This window comes from Gymnogyps californianus, chromosome Z (assembly GCF_018139145.2).
Source record: "Gymnogyps californianus isolate 813 chromosome Z, ASM1813914v2, whole genome shotgun sequence".
NCBI classification, from domain to species: domain Eukaryota; kingdom Metazoa; phylum Chordata; class Aves; order Accipitriformes; family Cathartidae; genus Gymnogyps; species Gymnogyps californianus.
The window spans coordinates 6,232,159-6,259,071 of record NC_059500.1 but is presented as its reverse complement, the minus strand read 5'-3'; the positions used below and the strand labels follow the sequence as shown (position 1 = coordinate 6,259,071).

The 26,913-nt window shown below is 38.0% G+C and overlaps 1 protein-coding gene across 2 annotated transcripts in view; it reads left to right on the top strand.

Moving 5' to 3' along the window:
* Positions 1-26,913, top strand: part of VCAN (versican) — a 113,736-nt gene that overhangs the window by 47,935 nt on the left and 38,888 nt on the right. Inside the window, exon 7 of one of the 2 annotated variants that reach the window (XM_050912500.1) lies at positions 6,639-7,055. In XM_050912500.1, the coding sequence (XP_050768457.1) occupies positions 6,639-7,055 (417 nt within the window). Of the gene's footprint in view, positions 1-6,638; positions 9,837-26,913 lie in introns of both variants that reach the window. The other variant, XM_050912499.1, reaches the window with a different exon arrangement.

Here is a 26,913-nt window from a genome sequence, read left to right as displayed (position 1 = left end):
CTGGATGAGCGAATTATTTCCAGCCTGATGTCAGGGACTGTGTTACAGGAGATCTGTGGATTTTTGATCAGTTTGGGAATGACCACAGAATACTGAAGACATAGGGCGTGGTGACACCCAAGGAACAAAATTGTCAATCTGCAGAAAAAGAACAAAAAAAAGTTTGCCTTAGATGAAACGCAATAGAGTGCTGAACATAATAAAGCCAGTGTCCTCCACCAGTTCACAGTCCAGTATAAGAATGGGTAAAATGCCTTTGAGCAGGCAAGCATCTCAAGGTCATGGCACTGACCACAGTGTATACAAGGCTGTTGGCTCTGCTAGTGCTTCCTTTCCCCTCTGTGAAGGTGAAGCTATGCAAAGGGCTTAAGCCGCCTTACCGAGACAACTACCACCAGATAACAATTCTCTAGCTTTTATTATTTTGCTAAGAAGGTAGATCTCTGTGCTTCTCTCGGATATGCAGTTTAGCAAGACCTACATAGCTGCAGAGATTTCCAGTAATATCTTGGACCAGGTGTAGGAGGAATAAATCCCTGAAGCTCTCTGCTGGGTTTATAGCAACAGGCAAACATCACAGAGGCTGTGCACACTAACAGCTTGCAGCATGTTTCTTACCCCACTCTGCTTCAGTCGCATGGCAAAGGAATTTTGAGAAGTCAGTCAGACCATGCTGACAATGGCAAGATCTCGATCCACTTCAGACAATCCTGTGCCATAGACCTCACTAGTACCTCACCCTGAGGAGGAGGAGGAGGTGGTGGTTGGGTGCAGCTTGACCTTTTAACTGCTGTGTAAAGTATGAACAGGGAGAACCTGATTTATCAGTCTAACTGATGTATGTGGAGCAACTGTTTGGAGTCTCAGGAGGTGGAGCTTCGGGAGGAGATGCTTCTTTTGCCAGAGCAACGGAACCTGCATTTATCTGAGTGATTCAAAACTGGGTTCCTTAAGAACAGTCCCTAAGGGCAAACACCGTGGACAGAGGGAAAGAGGAAAGAAAGGAAGACACAGCTGAAAGCATTTTCCTTTCATTCCCTCAGATCACTGAATGGGTCAGGTAGCAAGGACGGGATTAGCAGCAACAAGGTGAAGAAGTAAAAGATCCATCCCTTTAGGTGTTCAAGTACAGGAAGATAAATTGGTTTTGCTCCTTATTCCCTTTGCTCACTGCTGTGGGAGCTGGGTACCACTCATGGGACGTACGGGTAATTTGTCTCCTTTTACACTAGGTGGGGAGAGTAAAGCAGCAAGAATTTTGCTGTCGGTTCCTGACCCGAGTGACAATCTTGGCTCTCTTTGTTCTTCAGTTGGTTTTTGCGGTCAGGAAGGAAAGATTGTTGCTTTTATTTGGTGCTGGGATACAGATTTCATTAGGAAGAACTGACTAAAGAGGCTCGCTGATTTTTTGTCCTCTTTGGCAGTTTTATTGTAAATAATGTGGGAAGAGAAATGCTTTTTGCTATTGTTCTTTTGTGGATAGATTGACAGGTTATAATTTGTTCACAGAACTACACTTACATGTGGGGAAACCAGGAGATAACATATCCTTCCCCCTTTAACCGTCTGACTTCAGAAGTTATGAAATAGCAAGTGGTTTTACTTTAGAGTGTTTGTGTTCACAGAGGTAATAGAGCTCCTGCTTCTGCTGTTTCGTTAGCTGGAAGAAAAGAACCTTGGGCAGCGGTGTGAAGAGGATGCATGACCTTTCTTTATGTTTTTAAGTTTTTCCTTACAAATAAGATAGACTAGTAGCTTTTAAACTTCTTTTTTTTAAGAATGCCATTCATTTTCTCTGATTTTGCACATATTTTGTAAGTGGGAGTGGATACTGTATTTAGATTTTTTAATATTTTTCTCATTACATTTGGCTCATATCTTGACGTCACAACACAGTGTAGGTAAGTGGGAGTATACACCTGGAGATACAGAGAAACTCTTATAGCTGCAGTATCAGTTTTTGAATCCTCCTTATGCTACCACACATCTCATAAGTAATGAACAAAACTCCACATCCCCTGTCTACCTTTCTGCTTCTTGAAATGAGTGAATGAGTGGGTACTGAGTCAGTGTAATAAAGAGAGGTTTCTGGCTCAGTCTGTAACCCAGAGCACCAATTTTTTTTTTTTTTTTTTTTTTTTTTTTTTTTTTGATCTGGTCTTACTCTTAGACTTGTCCAGTTTGGAAGGTTCTGCCAGTAATTTAAACTCCAGCTGGCATAGCTCTTGGAATCAGGGGAACATTCAAGACTGTCCTTTCTGCCAGGGTTGGTAGCAGGAAAGGGACAGACACACAGAACAAACTTAACAAAGCAGCAAACAAATTAACATACAAAAATATGTAAAAATTAAGCAAAGCAACCTCTCTGCACAGGCATCATGCTCTAAATGGTGTGGGAGATGTCAAACCATTAATTTTGACTGTCTCAACATTACTGATATTTTGGAATAATTTATTTTGGCTGTTATTCACAGAAAGAATTCACTGTTTCCAGGTGTTGTTCTGACTTAAAACATTTTTTTGTTGTTTTGGCTGTTGGCAGTGACTCAAAACAATTTCTTTTTCTATCTGTAGGGTCTATGTTCTTCCAGGTTCTTAAGTACATACCTAAATGTAAAAACACAAACAATATTTCTGAGTGCAGAGAAACCGCTCAAGTGGTTCAAGTTAGACACATGGTTAAAAATTTTGTGGAACTGGTCATGCTGAAAATGCATATATAAAAATTGTAAGATATATAATATATATAATCTTTAAAATAAGCATTTGCTCCTCCAGAAAGTACACCCAGATATCCTGAAATTATGATTAATCAGCACAGAACACATTAAAATCCTTATTTGGTAATCACAAAGTTAAACCATGTCTAAAGTTGTGTAGTGTGATTTCCTTGAAAAAATATTAAGCTTTAATATTGCTCCATTATTTTGAATCCTTACTTAAACAATGGTGGGTGAGAAGAGGAAGAAAATGCTGTACAGTGAAAGCATAAAAAAAAATAAACAGAGAGTGAAAAAATATATTATCTCTGCAAAGTCATATACTCCATCCAAAATCAACTTCATGCAGGTTGTTCAATATAAAAGGAATCGATTAAAGAACGACAAGATAGTCTTTGATATGAGCAGCCGTTGGTGAGATAATTTGCTTTCTTGCTGCTAATATGTTCATGAATTTTATTAGGAAAAACTGCCTCATGTCTTGAATCAGAAGAAGGACAAAGGAGATAGCATATTGCATGCATGATGCAAGGAGTACAGTAATGCAAAACATCTGGGTGGAGTGGACGACAGTTCAAACTGATGTTCAGTCTACGAAAAAAGCAACCTTCTCTTTGTTTTTTTCTTTTCCTGCAGAAAAAAAATAACTTTGATAGATTTCTCCTTGAAGAAACATCTTTTTTTGATCGACTCAAATAAGTTTGCAAACCTGAATGATCTGTATGAAAAATCTTATACATCATATTTATGACAAAGCAGTTTTAGAATTGACTTTAACCAGAACTGCTCTTTGCACACTGGCAACCCCATGTCAGTTTCCACAGGAGAAAATTTGGCTGTTTATTCATAAACTCTTAAAAAATGTGTGCTTTTCTTACACCAGTATATGAATTTAATATTTATTTATTCACTTATTAGCATAAGCGAATCAAATACGCTTGGTGTTTTTTCAGGTTTACTTCATGAATGTGTACCTATTTTATCAAGTAATTAGCAGATAATGAGTCATGAACAATAAATAACTGCATCTTAGGCATAAGTATGTGAACTTTTGGGACTTCAAAACATTTCTTGGAAATTGGGAAGCTACATAAATTGTTGTGAGTAAGTGCACACAATTTCCCAGCAGTGATGAAATAAAGTTACCTTTTTTTCCACAGATTTTAAAACCTATTCTCATGCCCTCATTTTTGTCTAGCTTGGTTAGAGGGTATTACATTTGCATTTTCTTTCAAACAGTGATCTTGATAGTCACTTAAAATACGGTAATTGGGGTCTGAATGAGTACTTGACGTTGGCTGCAAGACAAATTCAGTCTGCATTAAGGAAACTCATCCTATGGTTAGAAGGGAGAATATAAGACTATGCTGTCTCCGTTCCATTTTGCCATAAAAAAGAGCTGTTAAGGCAAATTCGTGGATTCTTTGGTAGAAATTTAACAATTACCAACTACTACTCAGGAGGACAGTGCTAACTTACTTGTGTGCACTCTTCACTCCTTAGTTGTGAAGTAAAACTCTGTAGTTTAAACCATCTTCACGCAAGCAGAGGGAAAAAAATTGTAAGAATTTGTTGATTCTTGATTATGTGAACACCACCTCACACTTGAATCACATAGGCATTGAAAAGAGCAATAAACAACCACTTTAGGTTGTAGAACCCCAAAACACAAAAGTCACTTGTGTTAAGGCTGTGCTTTGCTTAGTGGGATTTCAGGAACTTTACTCCTTCTCGCTCAACTGAACGTTTTAACGTACAAAAAAGGAGCATATAAGTAGCTAAGTCGTCTTTGTAAAACCACAAAAAGATTTAACATAGAGTAGGGAAAAGAATCCATTCCTTTTTCTGCTGGCAAAGAACACCACCACTTCTAAACATAGCAATGTCATATTTTCTTACCCTCACAATTTCCTTTTCACTTTCACTTCTCATTCAAGAAAGCTGAAATATCAGCTCTTTTTCCTCATTTCCCTAGTCTGTAAATCTACCCGTTCTTCTGGAAGTCCTAAGCAGCCATCATCTAGCAAGCCTGTCTACTTCAGGGTAAATCAAATAAGTCTCTTGCAAAGGTGACATTTTCAAAGCTTGGTGCGTGAAACTAAACAAATATTTGTGTGACCCTAACTTACACATGTGGAATTCATATCTACAAATATCAAAGGGGTACCTCTAATTAGACATGGGTGTGTGAAAAGAACTGATTTGTGCATACATACTGCGTATGCTTGAGTATAAACTGTCATTGCACAAATATGTGACTAAGTTGAGTCTTTCTAAACTTTTCACTTATTTTCTTCCTCTTCTTTGCTCATACTATTAGCTCTTGCAAGTCCCGAGTCAGTCAGAGGCTGCAGCATCATCTAGGACATCTTCATCCCCATATGCCAGGCAGTAAAAGTCCAATCACAGAACTCACTTTTTCTCCTGATAACTGGTATTCATACCTTACATTGAGTAAAGTTGCCTGATCTCTTTTATTAACTCACAGCTATCTTAATAAGCCCTTGGCTTCAATATTTTTTTCTAAAATACTGTAACTCTCTTGATTTCTGCATGTTAGGGGAATAGACGACTTCATTCTAATAGAAGTTGAGTAATATTTTCTTTTGCAAGAAGCTATACATGTAGCTGTGTCTGTCTGGTAAGCAGTTAGTCCTCATATATACAGCCTGCTTAATGCATTCTTCATAAGTTTAGTGTGATTTAAAGGACCATATTTTGCTGTTTACTTGCATCCATATAAGGCTTTTGACTCTCAGTCACTTAGCAATTAACAGCACTGATTTAAGACATTCACTTCTTGCACCTGTCTGCTCCCATTGTCCTTCTGAAGATTACTGACCTGGAGGAACTGGCAGAAGGGAAGATGTTTCCACCGTGGGCTTTTTCTGAGTAAATCCTGTTTTCTGAGTATGAACTCACCTTTTTCAGGAGTTTAAAATCCAATACCAGACTTCGCAGTGTCAGGGTTGTTGGCACACATTTCCTCCTCAGATAGGATGGAAATCTGAGGCAGAAGAAGTGGACAAGGCATAAGGCAGCAAGATTCTTTAAAACATCACAGTTTGGTTCACTGGAAAGACCTTTCTTTGTGTCTCTTGTGAATCTAGGATAGCTACCCCCTTACTCTTCCCATCATTCAGAGGGTTCAACACTGCCTTTTCATGTTCAACACTCCCATAGAAGCACTTTTGTGTGTGAAGGAGTTTCAGATGTATGTCTTTGAAGAGTTTTCCAAAGATCAACATCATTATAGTATTAAGTTTATGATCTTATGGTTTACTGTTCTCACCTTTCCCCATAATAAATTTCTCTCAGTATAATTTAAATGCAGGGCAGCAGCTCTTGCGGCCTGGTAAAACAGTACGTTCTGATGGCATGTTTGTTCCTGTTGCTTAAGCATCTTCTCACTCCAGTGAGGGTTCCTTTTTGCAATTTGTAATTATGTGCTGAAAATAAACTAAAGTGGTATTTCACTCCCTTTATACATTTAAGTTGTATGCTACAGTAAGCTTTGAAGAAAACCCACAGGTTTGCAGTACCACTCATTCATGACATCATGAAATAAACTTTTATATTCCCTGATCGGTACTTAGCTGTCTGACGGGTACTCGTATAATATGAGGAGTTCTAGGGGTAATTATATAAACAATGAATATGAAGAATACTGCTACTCTTCTCATTTCATCTGACTTTAAGGTAGATGTTCTGCAGCTTTATAATGTGTTATTTTATGTTATTCAAAGCTCTGTTGTATGCTAAACCACTATCTAAAGCCATTGACCTTTATCCTTTTTTATACCTTTATACCCAGTGTAGCATTTAGTTTTTGTTGGGAACATTCAAACTGAATTGAAGTAACATTTGTTTGTGTTCTGACTGAATGATTCCTTAACTTTTTTTTTTTTCTTTTTTAAGGTAAAAAAATCGTATCAGAGCCTACAACTGTTAAGCTGATTCCATCTCTGAAAACTGACAGTGTGAAATCGTCATCTGCTAAAGTCACCCTTAAACCTCCTGTTTTTGAGACTTCGATTACCGAAGTGGCTGTCGCCAAAACAGAGGTCCCTGCTTTAGAGGAAACAACCCTAGAGACTGAAGAAGATACAGAAATGACTACTGATGTGGCTGAGGAAAAAAGGGAAATGGAGGTGCTTATGGAGAACATTAAGTTAACCACCCTTCTACCTCAGACTGTCACAGATGGCGAAATAAGCACTTACGATACACTGGGAAGGACTGAATATGATGTTTCACCTAGATTAACAGAGAGCACATCTGCAGCTTTGGAACTGGACCACACTTACTCTGAAGCAGAATTGCCCGAGGAACAAGGTAGGTCTGAAAGCATTGAGGACGCTTTCTTGACCTCTATAATTTTTCAGGATAGCACAGCTGTAGCTAAGAGTTCCACTGGTTCTTGGGAAGATACTGAAACAGGAGATACACAAATACATGATGCTGATAATCAGACTGAACAAATAGAAGTGGGTCCTATGATGACAGCTACAGATAGCTTGTTACCAGCTTCTCGGAGGGAGTTTCCCAGGACAGGGACTTCAGTATCACTAACAAAACAGAATATGTATCTTGGTGCCCACTCAACAAAAGAACCCACAAAAAAGTCAATGGAGGTGAAATCTGACAAGAAATTTACAACCGTTGTAATCCCTAAAGCTTTGTTCACTGATCAGTATGATTTTACTACAGAGGGGGAGGGCAGAGAGAGCATGTACACCGTTATGCCTGATAGAGTTTCTGGCACGGCTACTGGTAGCGTCCCAGAATCAGATGTGCCTGCTGCATCAGAGACACTCGTAGATGAGCGTGCAGTAACGACTGGACAATTTTCTACGGCAGATGAGTCAACTCCATTTGTTAAATTTAGTTCTGCGACGGTGTTTGATAATGAGGCATCAGCTGAAGGAAGCAGAGAGGACCTGAGAGATGTGCAGCCTACCGTGTCATCTGGAATACCTGTATCCTTTTCTGTATCAGCTGTTAATCAAACAGGATCTGAGGCCATCACTCTCTTAAGAAGTACCGTTTCCCCACAGAACTTTGGAGAAGGCACCGCATCTGTTATCCACTCATCTCAGAAAATGGAAGGATCAGCCGTTTTAGAGGAGCAGGAAAAAACAAAGGAGCCAGAAACGAGAACAATGGATATTCAGATCCCCCATGCCACAACCGTCATTCCTACTCGTGTTACAGCAGAATCTGAGGGACGTTCTGCAAGTGAGAAGTTCACACAGGCTCCTCCAGCTTCTGACATGTGGCTGCCAACAGATAAAGATCAGGGGTATATGACAGAAGAGTCATCTCATACTGAGAGAATACATGAGTTAGATACAGAAGATGGTATCTCTGGAATGGAGCCTACATCATCTCCAGGGCAAATTACAGAACATAAAAAGCATCCAGGAGCTCCGATTTCAGCAGTTACAGATGAAACTGAGACAAGCATGGAGCCAGCGGAAACAAAAAGTGATGAAGAAGCTGTATCAGCTGATTTTGATCAGAGTGAAGATACTACAGGTGTCTCCCACACAAGCAGTTCTTTGGATTTGGAAATGATCACAGTATCTAAAATATCAGTGGATGAAAGTAGTGCAACAATAAAGTCTTTTAGCTCCTCAGGTGTTACTGTATTACCAACTGCTATGTCCACAGTCATGGAGGTAACTGAACATGAAGGAGATGAAGCATCAGGGTATGTTTTGAAAACATCCATTCCTACCCTAGAAGTTGAACAAAGAGAGGCTACTGAGACATCGGTAGCAACGTCTGCTGAAGAAGTCTCTACTGAAATGGATGTCTCAAAATACACAGTGGCAGAGGAAGGCCAGACAACCATTGCGACATCAACTGAAGAGGAGTCAGCGGCAACACTTCAGGACAGAAAAGGAACACCATCAGCTGGCTTTGGAGGGACAAAGGAATCTATTATATTTACAGATGTAACAAAGGTAGATACTACAGTTCCACAGAAAGAACATGATGCTTCCCTAGTTCCAGTTACTGTGGAGGGTGAGGTCACTAGAGATATGCCAGTTACTGATCAGACTCCTTTTGATGGTATCTTTCGTACAGAAGCAACAGAAATAACTGCAAAAGATAGTGAGGTGTTCCCAGAGGAACTCTCCACGAAAGATCAAGATAAGGAACCGGATACTGCCACAGAGTCTACCTTATCTGTGACATTTGTCCAAATGCATGAACAAAAGACGGCACCAGGATCTGAATATTCTCAAACAGCTATTCAGGAAAAACAGGATGAGACAGGTTCAGCTTATGATGAGACATATCCAGCAACAGAAGTATCAGTGCCTGCAGTGAAGCTTACAGATTATGGAAGAGTTCTGGGACCTGATGAAACTAGCACCAGGACCTTGCATCTCACAGTGACTCTGAAAGCTGAAACTGCTACTGATCAAGAAGAGAAGGTCACTGAAGTGATGCCTATAACAGCGGGTACCCAAGTAAAAACATACGAAAGCAGAGGAACCCCCACCAGGGAAGAAGACAGTGATGTAGTGAGCTGGGAATCTGTGTTGCCCCCCCATATGATGCCGACAGGTCGTTCTACTGTGGAAAGCATTACTCATCTTACTTTGGGAGCTTCTCCAAGCCAAACTCTGGAAGGTTCAGGAATATCAGAAGAGCCTGAAGAAATCAAACCAGCTATATTTTCAGCTAATGCAACAGATAAGGCAACAATTCTGAGCGATATAACAACGCCTTCTATTAGTGCTGTAGACAAAATTCAGCCTACATCAGCATCCAAACCTTTTGTTACTCAGAAGTCACCACGTATCATTCCCGAGGAAGAAGAGGAGGTAACAAGCAATGACATCATCATAATTGATGAATCTATTTCTCCCAGTAAAGCCACTGCTGATGACGATCTGACAGGAAAGATGTTAGAACCAGAAATCGATAAGGAATATTTCACAGCATCAACTGCTACTGCAGTTGCACGACCTACTGCACCACCCAAAGTGAAGGAGACCACAGAGGCTTTACAACCTCAAGAGGTGTCTCCTTCTACTTCACACCCTGATAGTGGAAATGACATAAGATTGTATGTTATTCAAATCACAGGCAATGATACAGGTAAGATTTTGCCTTTTAGACCTGCAGTCCATCAGAATGGACAGTTTATCATAACAAACTGGTGTACTTTAAAATATACTGGAGATGTTTCTTGGATCACTGAAGGATGCAAAGTACAAGTTTTATCTAGACAGCAGCTTACTAAATATTGGTAGGTCTATTTTTCTATCCATTAAAAAAACCTTAGAAATATGTTATATATGTGGTTTGGGGTAAGATTAATTTCTATGTAAGAATGAATATGAAACTGTTGTATTTCCTCTTAAAAGTCATGATGGCTATAGTCCAGTTTTCTTATTTAATGTTGTCAAGTCACTGATTTAACTTCAGCTATCTGTGAAACAAGCATTTTAATTTCACGGCTTCCATTCCATGCATTACTAGTCCTAAATGAAGCACTAGATTATTTTAACATTCCATTAATCTGTAGCAATTAACAATGCCATGTACAGTGTAGTCAGATAAAAAAGATTAAGACACTTGTGTGTCCACAAGTGGACGTCCTGTGATTTGGGGGAAAGGTTTTTGCATGTTTTTGTAGCATATCACAATATTTTTTTGATCTGTTTTACAGAGTCTGTGATGCAAATTGACATAATTTCTAGTTTCGTTACATTTTTTAGCTGATGGCACTGTACATGTGTATGTAGCTTCAATTCCATGGGTATCCAGAACAGAAACTCCTGAAGTAGCAATGAACTGTTGAGTTTTATGATGAATATGTCTCCATAATGCAATAGCTGAAGGCTATGAAAATTTACACTAAAGAAGCCTGTTAACTGACTATTATTTAAGATGTCTTGGTAAAACCTTTTATTTAAAATGAAATGTAAAAGAACTGACAAAACGGATAAAGCTCAAAATACCTATTAGGTTTGATGTCGCATTCTGTTTAATTATTTTATGGTTATTTTATAATTTTTTTTTTGAAGGAACACAGTAAAAACTCATTTTCTTTCTTATATGCAGTGCTTTTGAATGGTTATATAAGAAACTGTATTCTCATTGGTTCTCAGCCATAACATCCATATCTTTGAAGAACTTATCCAACAGAATTCATAATTTATGGAAGGTTTTGTCAGGTTTGTGCTTGGTAGAGTTTCACTCAAAAATCAAAAGGCAGAAGTAGTTTCCTTGAGATGTGCCATATCATTATTGGACTTTTCATACAATGGATTTTGTATCTTTATTCACTTTATACTTATTAACCTACTCTATATTTACAAGACGTAAAACTGCACAAGTCATATCAGTGGCAGCTTAACCTTCTATTTCAGAAAATAATAGTTTTCTTGTTTCAGCATTTAAACACTACTTTTGTTTCTGTGGTATATTATCATTATTTTGTCTGAAGCTTTAGATGTTGCCAGTGTCTTGGAAGTCCCAATTAAATGAAACAAGTCTGGTAAGTCAGAGGAGAAGGGTAATTTCTGAAGACTAGTTAAGCTACATATTAAATACTTTTGTACCTGTGGAAAATTGGTTAATTCAGCTTAATAGTTAATAGTTGGACTGTGTAGTAGTGAACTAGTTTTCCCTCTTACATTGTTGAGTTATACTACAGTTTATTGCATATGGGAGAGTGGGTTGTGCTGGGCAGCTGTATGTTCCAGGCAGATGGAAAGAAGTAGGATGGCTTGGGAGGGTGTGGAAACTTTGTGTTTTCTTCAGACGATAGTGCAAAAGGTATATGATTCAGGATTTCTCTGCATATATATCAAGGAGAATCTTATTTTATACTTTTTTCAGAATGGTGTGGGTACTGTGATTCATTAAATTAGGAATTAGTTCAAGCTGGATTATCTAAAGGACAGTGGATCAATGCATAGCCGCTCTTCATAGCTACTTTTACTTTCACTTGGGCGATCAGGTCGTTAGGACAGACTTTCTTCAGGATTTGCCTTCTGCATCTTCACAAACTTTCTAAAGCTGTGCATGCATTTTCCAGGTATATATCTGCATACGTGTAGGAGTGTGTGTAAGCAGAGTTAAAGCTATACATCCTTAAAATTCTGCCTTTAGGAATGATTTAGTCTGTCTGCATAGAAAAAAAATTTCTTTTTCTTGAAATATTATGAAATTCTCTATATGGCAGTATCTGTATTCTCTTTAAACATAAAGGGATTTATCATTTATCTAGTGCAAGGTCAAAAAGGAGTTTTCTTTATTTTTCTGTTTTCAGAATCTGACAGTGGAAATTCCTCCATTTAGCTATCCACGGAGAAAAGGCACCCTATACCTACTTACCACAAGTTAAGTTAGAGCTGCCAAAGATTTATTCTGTCTGAGGATTTGGATTAGTGTTTTCTTTTCTTTCTCCAGAAATGAAAGGCTGCATCTGAAAAATCCTGTCAAGCCCAGTTTCACTTCGTTGTTCCTCAGTCCATAAACTTTTCTTTGTGCTAAAGAAAATGTACATAGGAGGTGCTGAAGAGGAATGAATTTGGCAAATATTACTAACATGCCTTTCGCTAGGACATAGTTCAACTTCTTATTCTATCACTCTTTGTTTGCAAATTGACCCACAGTCATACAAGAACTACATAAACTGTACCTTTGGCTTTTTATTCTCAGCTAAATGGGAAGAAGAAATACAGTTTTCATTATTATATTGCTCTGATAAAACAAAGGTTTTCCTCCTTTGCTTTGGCCTGTTTTCAAGGTAATATAGCTTAGCATTCTTAAATAAAATAATCAGTGAGGGTTATAAGAAAAGGCATTCATGATTTTCAAGTCAAGAGTCCAAAAGTGCCTCCTAAGAAATGACAACTTGCTTACCAAAGCCTTTCAAATAATAGGTGTTTCAAATAGGAATAATAATGAGAGGTTTGCTGTATAAACGATATTGTGCATAAATGAATATAATATCTTCCTTTTGTGTATGCACAAGTGTTGGAAATATTTATGAGATTAATTTTTTTTCATCTTTCTTCACCTCCTTGTTATTCAGCTTTTGCCAGAAGCAACAGTTTAATAGTGAAACAGGGCTCAGCGGAAATACAGTACCATGTTTTGTTTCCTATCAGCCGTATCACTTAATTACAGTAAAAACTTGCTATTATACTAACACAGCTGAATATTACTCTCTGCAGCTCCATTTACCATCTGTAGCATAGGTATAATAATATTTAAGTGCTCCATGGAGGTGCTATTAGGCTTTGTTAGTTACGAGCAATATTTTATACTCCATGTGGAAGAGAAGGGTCATGCCAAACGAATGGAGTTTTGAGAGATGCAGACGTTTTTAGCAGTTCCCAGCAAGCAGGACAGAGCATATCCCTTGCAGCACAGGAGTCCCTTTGCGATCAATGGGTGTCCTACCTCGCGGTGAAGTGTGGCGAGAGCAGCCCATTGCTGCTCTGGGTCTGGTGAGTTCACCTGTGGCCATGCACTGGCAGAGGGAGAAGCAGGAAGGATTTCTTGCACCTTTCTTCTCAGTCTCAAACCCTTGCTAAACTGGCACCAACTTCACTGAAGCGCTTTGAAGTCTTTGGCTGGAATGTGCTGTCGATGTATGGAATGTGTTATGGATGTATGGAATGTGGGGTATATTATTCTTCATTATTATTGTAGACTCAAGCTGCACTTGCAAGATGTTGAATGTTGACTGGGTTAAATTCAATTAAATATAGTGGCAAGGATCTTAGGCTGTCTTAGACACACACAGCCCCCTCAATATGAAGTAGTACAATATATAACTGAAAGTTGATATTAAATATTTTCAATTTTTTAATATAATAAGCCTTTAAATTTATTAGACCAGAAAAAGTTTCTCCTAGAGGACTTATTTTCTTATGCCATCCAAGAGATAAATAGTTATACTCTTAGCTCTTAAAATGCATGCTTGCAATCAATTAAAACTTTCATAAAGGAAGTTTCAGTTACTTTTAGATAAAAAAACTTACCCATGGAAACAGAAGTAATTTGGGGGCCTGGTGGAAAGTCAAACTCATTAGCTTAAATTCTGGCAAATGCACTCTAGTGCTGATTAGAAAGAACACATCGTTGAATGGATTAAGCTGCTTATTTGTATAAGAATACAGCAGTTTTCATTGAGAAAATGTATTGTACAAACAATCCATATACTTCCATGTAAGCAAGTGTGAGGCAGGTGCACAAATTAATGAGGGATATAAGGCATGGTTTTTCTGACAGCCTATGGCACATGGGCAGATTTAGGGCAGGTGTTCCAATTAATGAGGGAAATATATTTGTGCATGGGGAAACATCCCTTTTTATGCTACAGAAAGGACCATGCACATGTTTCATAATGGAAGGAGCTTGGGACTTCATTCACATGAGTGGAACAACAGGCTATTCCCTTGGGATTGTGACCGTGTTGTGAAAGTGAGAAAGCAAAATAGCTCTGCACTGTGATGTGTTATCACATTAGCAGCTTTCCATTGCATCAGATAGGACAGAGGCATTTGTCTTTCACCGCAAAGATGCAAAACTTGCCACCTCGTGCCCTTTTATGCTCTCATAGCTCCTATGTATTGTACTGGTGAGGGCTGATGCTGTTGTTGGAAGGTAATGGATTAGCAGCTGGAAAAAAAACCAAATCTGAAGGAACTTTTCAGCTCATAAAGCTTTTATGAGCTGAAAAATGCTTGTGGGGGTGTTGTTTAACAGTGGTTGAGGGGATGCTGGAAACATAACTCCTGTCTGTATCAGGAGTAATTTGCACACCTGCATTTTTTGGAGACATTTAAAAGTCTTTACTTAGTGAATATGTTTCAAAGTGCTTATTGGACCCTGGGACTCACACCAGCTCTGTCTGGTTTTTTGTCCCCTCCAGCTTTGAACAGAATGAAATTGCAGGAACTTGTGCTTTGTAGATGTGGAATTTTATGAAAAGAGGTTACAAACCTTTGTGTTTCAACATGTAATTCTCTGACATGCATATTTCTGTCTTAACAGTATAAGAGGGCATGTGAAATTTGAATGAAATGCAGAATGGTAATGAGTCATAGTCATAAACCTTAACAAAGAAGGCAGAATAGAGTCTTTTCAGGTCCGTCTTAGGCCTTGTCTTAAAATTCATTTAATCTTGTTGTCTTCACAGCTCCTTCTGGCTGTCCCAGATCGTCATGGCTCTCTTTAAGTCTGATTCTAATATCTAGCCTGAATTGCTTCTTGGCCAGTTTATACACATGTTTATTCTTGCCAGCATTGTCTTTAGCTTGAATAGGTCTTTTTTCTTCCTGACACTTATCCTTTGATACTTTTATTTCTCTGTTCAGTTATAGAGAATAATCACGTCCCCTTTCAGCCTTCATTTTGCTAACTTCTGAGGGGAATGTGTGCGTGGGAGAGTGGAAATGTGCTGGGAGCATGCTGGGAGGAACGACGCTGGCTCTGTTCCGTAGGCTGTGGGTGTCGGGATGGTGCTATGACCAGACCAGATGATGGTGTGGAGGGACAGGAACAGCATGCCTTGCAACACCATTTCCAGGCAGCACCTCACTTGCAATAGAGCCAGCTTAAAAACATGCAGCATGTAGGCTTGTATCTGTCTGCACCTGTACCCACATTGTTCTCTTTTAAGTTATTTTATTTATGCCCACTGGCAAATATCTATCTGGACACTGTTCTTTGTAGTATACACACACGTGCTACGTGCAATTTTTGGTGTACCTTTCAAAAATTACGTGTATTAATTATTATGTTAGAGAGAATTCTGCAGAAGCTGAGGAGACTTTGTCTTTTATGTGCTGAAATCACCATTTGTTTTTCCTCAAATGAAAAACATATGCTACTGAAACCTATTGTTTATTCATAGGGCCTATTTCAAATCAAAGTTTATTGTAAAGGAAAGATGCTGTCTTGCATTCGCTGCATTCTGCTGCTTTATGCAGTGACTGATAACACGCCCAAGTGGATGCATATGAATAGGACCTCCCTGCCTGTGCAAGCTGTTCAGCTTTCTTAACAAATGCTTGATTCTTGATATCACTGTCATGCATTTAAGAGAAGAAGAGTTCCAAATTTACCTAAACATTGCAGTGAACAAAGTACCATTTAATTTGCAAGTACATTTCAACTTGTATGCATTTCAACGTGGTGTTCTGTGGCCATGATTTATTGGTATTGTGCAACTAGACTGACCTGAATTCATTTCTGGTGGGATGTTGAAGCAATAGTAAAAGTGGCCTCACACGGGCTGAACCAACTTCCCATCTTGTTAAATGCAAAATCTCCTATTTATTTAATGGAGGGCTGGGCTTGTCTCCTTATTAACTGTAATGTTCCAGCTGACATTAGGACTATAGCAGCTGCTGCTCCTCATCAGCCCTGGAGAAAGACCACATTCCCTGCTGCCCTGAGTGCGCCGCAGTCAATGGACATGGTCTTATTTCAGTGTTTGAATTAGTAATGCGGTCCTTCCTGGTAGTGTTTAGTTTTGAGCCCTGGGCTTGTGTGTTCAGCTAAGAAAGAAAACCACCTAGTGGTTTTGAAACACATTTCCAAATGAAAGAGGTTTGTCAATGTCCAATAGCTACTCATGTCATTTCCATGCCCTGAATGACCACACTCTCTGTGTTATTCATAAAACCTGGCATAGAGACAGCCAAGTTCTCATTTTGTCTAGAGTAACTGAAGTGTTAAATGCTAAGTAACATGGCCAGATTCTGATATCATCTTCCCCAGTGTAATTACACCATAGTAATTCCAATGAGGTGATTGAGAGCAGAATTGTTATGGGGATCTGGGGATGGTAGGTATCAGAATCTCTTCATAATGCTTACAGCTTATGGTTAATTCTATAATTAGGTGATTTTTTCTTGAGAAGAAATTTGTGTCACATATTTAACCCAAACTGATAGACCTGTTGCTTAATTAAACCAGTTGGAATTTTTCTATATTAGAATACTCATGTTGTACTGGTGCTGTGGAGGGCTTTTTAAAATAGGTTGGACACCATCACATATAAGTCATATTTAAAATGCAACAGCAATGACACCCTGTATGAAAGCAAGCCCTAATAAACAAGTAATTGTAATAAATTCAAGCTTTTTGTATACTGCTCCTTTTTCCAAAACAAAGGAAAAGAAAAAAATCCACCCCATATCCAACAGAGCTGAAACGTGATACTTAGAAAGTTTCACAAGAAGCTAAGACTATGAATTAATGAGTAGTTTTTAGGCCACTATTGCTGGCTCTTCCTGAAGACTTATTATAGAACAATAATTTCTTTTTTCACATTCCTTTATAGACTTCCATAGATACAAGGAACAGTGCCGTCAAATTAAATGCTGTTCAGAGGATGCCTACACATTCCCTGCTGTTTTTGCATTGTTTCCAAGGAAACGTCTCAGATCTAGACATAGGGATTACACATTTCTAGCTTTCTTATAGCTCTTTGTTTATTCATGAGAGAAATGAAGGAATTTTATTCATAGGTACAATGTAGTTTTTCATACTTCTGTTGTGAAGGACAGGAATCCTTTTAGAAGTTTTGTTTACACGTGGAGAAAGTCTTAAGAAGTCCTGTTGCAGAAAAGATGAGCTGTCTTTTACATGGAAACACAGTATGAATTAATTTTTTTGAGGAAAGTGGTTTTCTGTACCAAAATCTTCTGAATGTATCCAGGTTGTAACAAATCTTAGTACTCATAATGAGGATATCATCTTTTTTGCCTCTTTCAGAAAATATTATCTATACCATTTTACTTTACATGAAATGATTCATTGGATACAGTGAAACTCTGACTGAATACAGGATGTGATCCTGGAAATGTAAATAAATATGTATTTTATAAGTGGCTCAAAGGCTAAAGATCTTAATAGAAAGTCATTCCCTTAAGATGGGTCACTTGATAATTAGTCTGATAATAGCACCTTAAAAATACTTGTTGGCTATTCTTTCTTTTTGAGTATGAAGTTTTCAGTGGTCTTTTTTGCAGTTGTTCTTTGCACATTTTAGATTTAATGATTGAATTAATCCTTGCTAACCCAGCTAGTCTTTTTCTATCTCCCTCTTTTTGGAAGAGTTTAGATGATAAATTTGATCAGTAATATACATAATACCCGCTGGTGTCTTTCAAGATACTTGTGAATTATTTCCTGGCACAAGTCAGGATGTGTTCAGAGTGTCTGCTGCATATTTTGTGTCGCCTTTGGGAACATGGAGCGGAAGTTATGTATCTTTTTCTGTGGAGTAATTCACATTTTTTAAAAAACTGCTCAGTGAATTGTATTAGGACTTGTCTGACCAGTCCCATATTACTATATTTGCTTAAATAAGGAGAACTCAGTGTAAAAAATTATATAGAAATTTCTCTTCATTAATGATTAGAGCTGAAAACCCTGAGGAGGAGAAATGCATTTGGAATTTTATTCCTGATCAGGAGCAATCTTATCTTCCAGTGGTCCATGCCTGCTTTGGTATTACCTCTGCTACACTTCATTACTTTTTTGTTACCCAGCATTAGCTTAAGGAGTGCATAAGAAACATTAATTTTTAACTTTTTTTAACCATAATCTTGGATTTTTCATTTAGTACCTCATCAAGTGAGAGTTCCATAGTTTCAGTGGGAGGTTTTTGGCATTAGGAAAAGAATTTCCACGTATTTGATGTATTTTTTTTGCCAAAATAACAGCAAAGAATATGCCTATATGTACACAGAGTAGCATCGGGACTTTTTATAAGATTTTATTGTGGGATTTTGTCTGAACTATTTTTTTCCTTTCTTGGAAGTGGTGAGTGAAATGATTCTTGGGTTACTCTTGTATTTACTACTCAGGCTTGTAGTGAGTTTTCAGTGACATGTTTAGTTAAATATTAAATATTACAAGCAAAATTCTTGAGTCCTTTGGAAATGCTGTGTACACTTGGTCCAACTGACAGGCAAGGATAAAGACCATAGGATATATCCTCTGGTGAAACCAGATGGTGATAATAGGCTTGTAATGGTGAGTGAACCCGGAAAAAGCTTTTCAGTGGACATGATGTCTTTTGCCTTAGTGCAGGTCCTCCTTTTCATGCTCGAAGAAACCAAAGTTAGTCTAAGTTACCACAGAATTTCTTGGACTAATCTTCTGAACAACAACTAAATTTGGTTGATTTCATGCCATCAGGGAGAAAGGCGCTAATGTCAAACTCATCACAGTTTGGAAATCACTGTATTTCAATAGGTAACAAAGACACTGATGGGTTTTTTTGCTGTTTGTGGGTGTTGGATGTAAGAGTCCAGCATTGGCAAGTGAGAAACACTGCTGAGCATTGCAGTGCACGTAACAGAGAGCAGTTTAGCATGGTATTGACTTACCAGGATTACCAGATGACCTAAGAGGGCATAAGCTAGTTGTATACTCTACCCTATGTGACACAGGATCTCTATGAAAATCAATGAAACCAAAGTATTTCTATGTGTCCAAAATGTTACTCAAGCATTTATTTGTTCTTGCCTTAATTTAATTATTTGGCTTCTTGGGCTATATGCTTTTTTTCAGTTTATTCTGCCCACATTCAGAGCCTGTCAGGTGTGAACTTATTCTGAGTCAGCAGCCATATAAGCATGTTAGTATAGGATGGAGTTTGTGCTAATAGGTTTACAGTCAAAAGTCTGTCCCCCTTTGCTGTTTTTTTGGTGCTGCACCAAACTTACCACAGCTGGGCATCTATTTATAGCTATAGTTGGTTGAAAACTTTTGTTCTGAAGTACTGTCCAACAAAAATGTCTTTTTCAAAAAAACAAGTGTTTCTAAAAACAAATTAATATTTTTCCAAAACAAATGTTCCAATTTTGCCAAGGAAAAAAAACTTAGAGGGAAAAAGTTCTGCTTTTAAAAGAAAAATGAAATAATTTCTCATTTTTATATATGCATGTTGTTATATGGCTAAAAAGAAGCTCATGCTCTGTATGCATTATATGTTCTTTCCCCAGCTCTGAGCAATGAAATGGTTAAATATTTACAGGTATACTGCAGCTTGCTCTCAGATAAGTCGTCTCCAGTTATAAGCTTATTCTAGAGTATTTGTTGCATCAGGCTTCCTTTTCTGCTCTGCTCTTCTTTCTATTTCATCTGCTGTTCACATGTCTCTGCAGAGTTCAGGGAAGTGTGAGGATGAGGACCACAGGCACCCCAAAAGTTAATCCAGGTAGAAATTATGTATGAAAATACTGGTTAGTACTTAATTTTTGAAAGGCTTTCAAGCACATGGCACTGCACTCCTTTTCCTAAAATTGTGTTTGAAAGAGAGAGTCTTTCTGACTCTCTGAGTCCTGAGTCTGAGAGAGTCCTAAAATTGTGTCATTCTGTCTGCAGCAGTGGGGCTTTTACAGCCTTATGTTGGTTTAACTGAGAATCCAATTTATCCCTAGGCTGCTTTGGATGTTTAATACCCAAAGCAATCATGTTTATTAACCCGTGTAGCTAAATTTCAATTTTTTTCAGCATTTTTCCACAAGGCAAGGGATGATGCTAAGAATACGTCATTAAAACTGCAATTACAGAATCCACTGTGTCTTCTGAATAATATTTGCAAAGCACAAGACTCAGATCTATGTGCAAAAATCCATGTGCCATATCTGTCAATATTTATGTGCATAATCAGTCTAATTTTATATTCTAAAACATATATTTGCATTTAAGATTATGAAGATACTGTAGTAACTGGAGTTACTACTGCTACTACTGTAGTAACTCAAGTCATTTTGCACAAGCAGATGGGTCTAGGACAAGGGTGATTTGCCCCACAACGGACTATTCCAGCAAAGCTTTGGTCACATTTCAATGAAGAAAACTGAAGCTTAAAAAAAGATTTGCCATGACAGAATAAGTATATGTTGCCACACGATTAATAGCTCTAAATATCTCCCCAAAAGGAGCAGGGACTGCAGCCAAACAGTGTATCTAATCAGCTGTGATTTTGAGTGCTGGCTGCACGACCAGTGGGCTTGTGCAGACATTAAATTAAGAGTGTGCTTATGAGGTGCTTGAAAGATGCTTGGAAAATTGTAAGGGATAAAATGTCAGAAAAGCATCATGATAAGTGGCAGTACAGATACATAAACTTCTCCAGATATCTGTAAGAAGAGCATTGTGAGGTAGATCAGGTGGGTAATCGTCATCATAGCCTTAGTTCTTTGAACAGAGTTACTCAGAACAAAGCCCTTTTGCATAGGGAGGATCTTCCTGGAAATGTATATTTGTTTTTTCCCCCCCCTCCCTTTCTTTCTCCCTTTCTCTCTCCCTTTCTCTCTCCCTTTCTCTCTTTCTTTTCTCATAAATATACAGCCACATATATAAACACAGCTTGAGCATCAGAATATTTTCTGGTTCTATTTTTGCCACATAAAATTCCTCCTTTGAGACAAATTACTTTGATTAAGAAAATAAAATTTACCACATGGCTACTATGTAAACCAACCTTTATTACTCCTACACTAATATGATATCAACCTAATTTTTTTCCAGAACTGCCACATTAAGGTGTATACTGTAAGTTTGCTCCTAAAGCCAAATATTGTTTACTTTACTGGAGAAAGGGACAGGGGAAGGAATATTCATTACAGGCCATTTCACATCCAAGCAGCCACAGAAGCAGTCAAATAGTGGACATCTGCTTCGACACTGTAACTTTAGTATTTCAACTTTTGCCCCAAATTTTTGTTGTGATAAGTTGTTTTTGGTTCTTCTGGGAGGGACACTCTCTTCCCGTGTTAGTATGGCCAGAACTGGTTCCTTCTTGTTCCATTTGTGTAACGGCAGAAGCATTTGAGGTTGCTCTCGTGTAACACGGTGTAAGTGTAACCAAGGGATGGCAGTGAAGTGGGCTACGAAAGGGCAAGACCCGTTGATATCTCACTTTTTCCTTCTCACTCGTGGAATACCACACATGAGATCAAGGCTGAAGTCATTCTGGTGAGCAGTTGCTTTCCTTCCCAGCCAGCTCTTCTGTTTACCACCTGACCTGGTGAGTTGTCCTGTGGAGTTGGACTTTTCTATATATATATCCAGACAGACCAGCTAATCCAGATACTGTGTGACTGCTCAGTCTGACTTCTTGCTTTGTTTAGGATTTCAGCTGGAGAGAATGATTTATTGCTTGCCAGTTGTTTGTTTTTGGGATGTTTAGCCCTGCAGAGTTTTAGAATTTTCTTCTCCGTAGGCAGTAAGTAAAATGTTGTTATTGGAAGGATGCTCATGACAGGGACCGCTCAGGAGGAGACACCACTGGCTGGAGTGTCGTTTTGTTAATGACATATTGGAGTAGAAAGGAATTGGGAATAGTTGTCCTTAGAATAGTGTATGACAAATATTCAGTCATTATCCAGGGAACTGTATCCTGCACTTGCTGGGGTTTAGACTTGACACTGCAAAGCTGCCATTTTTAACAACTTGACATTTTACTCAATCTGTTTTTTCTTAACAAGTTTACCGCTGCGTCAGAGGGGGAACAGAGGAAGCAATGAGGCTGAAGGAAACACCAGAGATTGCCAGAAGGCTTCATGATATGCTTTTATAATAAAATGGTTCCTTTATTTCTGACATGGTTTTTGCATCATCATGTCTATTACTTTAAAATTTGGCAGGAGTGTTTAAGCACAGCCATGCAGGCCTGAGCCCTGTGCAAAACAGATGTCCACATAAGTGACATCCACTTTCCACAGGTGTTTCTGGTCATAGCCAACAACTCTGTCAAGACGGAGCTTGGGGGAATGGTATAGCTGTAAAAAGGCTGCAGTTTAGGAACATGCCAGCAATTGATACTCAGGTTTTCAACAGGGCTGTATCTTGCATGGAAACAGAGACACCCAAATATGGTAAAGCAGACTGGATAAGTGAATTTGAGTAGGCAAGACTGACCACCCACCTTGAATTACTTTCAACTCCTACCCAGCCAGCTGTGCAAAAATTATTCTTTTCAAATACTTTCTTCCAGAAATTTACTTGAGTAGTTGAGATTTTTATGCAAGGTCAATTTATATATGATTTTTTTTTTTTTACTGCTGATGAGATTTAAAAAAATGCAAACTTCTCTTTTGACTGTCAGAGGGAAAATAAAACATAAATTTTGATAAAATTTAGAAGGTAAAAAAAAATAAACCTATTGAAATGTGCCCTACATCCTTAAGCATTTCTAAAGGGAGCCAAAGTTAACAAAACTTTTAGAAATATATATCCAGCTAGGGAACATTTTGAAGTGAACTAAATAAAACCTTTTGTTTATTTAGACTGAACAGTAATCAAGAACTGGATTTTACTAGACCTCATCATACATACCAGTCATGTTTAATGTGAAGCAGAAGGATTAAAATAATCAAAAATTTAATTATTTCTGAACATTTCTTTGTTGTCTTTTACTTAGGTGTGTATAATAGTAGCCATGTTTCTTTAACACCTTAGACCAGCTCCTTGGCAGTATTCCCACCTTTTCCTGATGGGGGAGATGGGATATGCCTGAAGCACTGTTGCACTTTGACCGTGCTTAGGTAGGTTAATGATATTACAAGATGGCACAAGTTAGAGGAATTGCATGTACCGAAGGCTGACACTTGGAATTTTCCTTCAGCAGGAAACGTCTGTATTTCAAAATCTTATTTCTTTTGAAATGAGATGAAAAGAACAATTAAAAAAATCCCTTTTCTATGAAACAAAATGGCCCAAAAGATGTTATCAGAATGTTTTATTTCTGTAAAATTGAAGCTTCTGTTCCAATTTAAATGTAATATTTTAAAGGGGGGGAAATAAATACTAAGGTTTTGAAACAAAAAAAATTAAATAGCTTTTTTGTATGGGGGCCATCTTGTCAGATCGCTCCTTTACTTCTTCAGAATGCTTTTGAAACGAAATACATTCAATGAGAGACTGACACATTCCTGTGGAATAGGTTGAGTTTTGTTTCGCTGGAAGAGTTTCAGCAAGCCGTATTCATAAAAATGCTTGAATCCACCCAGACTGCAAATCTGGTCCCTGGCAGAGCTGAGGTTCAGGGGAGTCAATATATGACATAAAACTGTTTAAGTCTTTCCTCATGCTAGATCCTTTCCCAAGCCCAGATACGAGGCGTCACTGGACCTTCAGAGGGTTTAAACAAACCATTTTGAACCTCTTCTGCTTTGAGGGCTCATAAATATTTTCCAGATGAAGTGGAGACACCTGTTGGCTGAATTTAAGTCTGCTGACCGTAGGCTCGCTCTTGGTAGGTCACCTTTGCAAACCCGTTGAGAGTGTCCCACAAATGAGCAGGGATTTTGAGATAACACATTAAAGCCATTCATTTAGGTTATTCAGAGAGTCTTAGTCAAACAGAGTGTGCATGTTTACTGAATTATTCTGGGGATTGTCTGTTTGGATCTGCTTTTCATAGCAGCTTCAATCTGCAGCAAAGTCTGTGAATGTACAAAAATGAGGAAGATAACGATTCATGCGTCTGCCTTCAATCCTCATTGCCATCAGTGTGCTTTTCATAGCATAGTTTTACGACCTGCTCCTGCAATGACTTTCTCAGAATAATGTTTTTTGAACGAGTAAGGGTCTGATCAATAGCTGTTATGAAGCTTGAGACATCTGACTTGACTTGACATTTAACAGCCTACCTAAGTTGATGGTCTGTTCTTCCATGATGAGTTGAACCATTATGCTAACTTCTATGTTTTGGGTATTTTGCTTGTCCCCTGGTCCTAGTCCCAGACTGATCTCAGAGCATCCGATCAGTTGGAGGTGACATTTAAGGCTGTTGCCAGGGAGTGCAAGTTTATCATCATGTGTGTGATGGGAGCCTTCTGCAGGAGGTGATCACTGTGGTACTGTGCAGACCAAGCGTAGTAAAGAAGAGGACCCATATAAAAATAAATGTAGAGTGCATATCTGTGGGGAAGAAAAAAGGTGACTTAACATGGAAAACAGAGTAGTTAACAAGTATGCACAAGGGGAAAAAAACCAAGATTTTCTCAATTTTTATCTTAAATTAAATTGTTTATTGCTTTTCTCTCTGAGCCAAGTATTTTTTATTTTCATTGCAAGTTACCACATTACCTTTTTCACAGTCACCAAATGTTACATTTGCAGAAATTTGATTCAAAACCACATATATACAATATTTTAATGACATTTTAGTCATACTATGGTCTAAATTCACCCCGATATTATTCTGTTGAAGCCAAAACCAAAATTTTCTGGTTATCAAGTGCAGGAAGAAATTTGACTAATGCAAACTATTTTGTTTTTTCATGCTAACCTGTCTAGTGGTTATGGGTTCTTGGTAGTGAACGCCACGGAGTTTGTGATAATGTCACATCATGCAATGAAACGCACGCTTTTGAAACAGTCTGATATGTTTTTGGTCGTCTTTTTAAATTCTTTTTTTCTTTTTATCTCTATTCGAATCAAAATATAAGGCATGATTCAAAGTCCACAGAACATTTTATGAATCTTTCTGTGAATTTCATGGGTTTATCAGACCTCTAGTCCTTCTACAAAAGACTGAACTCTATTACTTCCCACAAACAACTCAGCATGTTGCTCTGAAGCAATAAATGGACCAATTGCAGGAATCTATAGGTGAAATTCTGTTATCTGCAGGATGCCAGATTAGATGTTAACAGTCCCATTTTGAATGAGACTTCTTAAAACCATGCTAAATCCATAAGTCTTCTGAATGAAATATTTTGGTTTTTGAAAGGTTGGAAAACATCAGAATCTGTTTTCTATTTAATTCTCTATTAATTCTTCTTCAGCTGCTTATCTGAAGTTTTTTGAGATGGAAAATGCTTTTTGCCACCTGCCCCTCAAAAATTATCTTGGAAAAGCCCTTTAGAGTTCTTTGTAGAATATTAAAAGTCTTCTCAAGAAAAAATGTTACTACATGCTACACATTTTTTGGATGTGCAGAAGTTAGCTTGTCCATCAGTAACATAGAGGCAACTTTTACATTTGATCCAGTGAAAAATTAATGTGGGTGTAGAACCAATTGTCATTAGAAGGATTTTAACGGAAATTAATGCCACCTCAATCAGTCACTTTGTGGTTATATGTAGTAGCAGTCGAGTCCTCCTGCAGCTAAAAAGCACACTGTAGCCAGAGGGATTTCCATTTCTTACACATAATTGACTGTTACTGAGATAGATGCCTATTCTATACAGGTAATTTAAAACAGCTAGACATATTGAATGGATTAAGAAACACTCTAGGTTGCATATACACTCATCCACCTATCTATTCCATCTCTATTTCAGTGCATACCTCAACACTTTCCTCAGTAAGAGGCTTTACTGATAAATCTCCTTTAGGACTTGTTTGGATTGGCAATCTGAAATGACAACCCTTAGTTTTACTACTTTTCAGCTACTTGTTTTTACTTTCTTTTTCTTGGAGTCATAGTAACAAAGCACCTCTTTGAACAAGTGCTCCTTTTGGCTTTTTTGCCATGATAATGTGTGAACTATTGATAAACATATTTAGAAGCCAAACTACTTTCCTTTAAAGTCCTCATTTAATCTCTTATTAATAGTCTCAGGTCTGTATGTCTTTACCTGTAGCTGGAATGGACATGAACATAAATAGGGGCAACATATGTCAGCTGCATCTAGCCAGTTTAAAACTAGTGCAAGTGTTCATGTGTCTGCCCTAAGGGTCTAACAAACCAGTTCAACAGAAAAGAGTTTTCCCTCCTGTATTTATATTTTATGGTAGCACTTAGGTTTTCATCCTAGTGTCTTGCTTATTCTTAGAGGACAAGGTTATATGTTAAATGAGCCATATTTTTACGTAGATTATTGGCCGTCTCTGGGGTTTAAGAGAATTTTCCATAGCTGTTAACTCTGAGCATTGGCAACTTGATTGCTACACTGAATAATCAAAGTTCTAGAAAGGAGAAGAAATTCTAATTAAAAAAATAATTCAATTGGATTCTTTAGTACTTTCTTAAAAGCTGGTTAGTTTTTTCTTGGAAAAAAACCCAAAACAAAAACGCTTAGTATTTAATGAAAGAGCCTCCTGAAAGTTTATTATTGGAATATCATACCTTTAGGTAAGGTTCTTTTATGTGGATCTTCGTGGCATGTGAGATCTTGAAAAAGCTAACAAAGTAAAAGTAAGGTCTGATAGAGATCTTTGTGTATGTAAG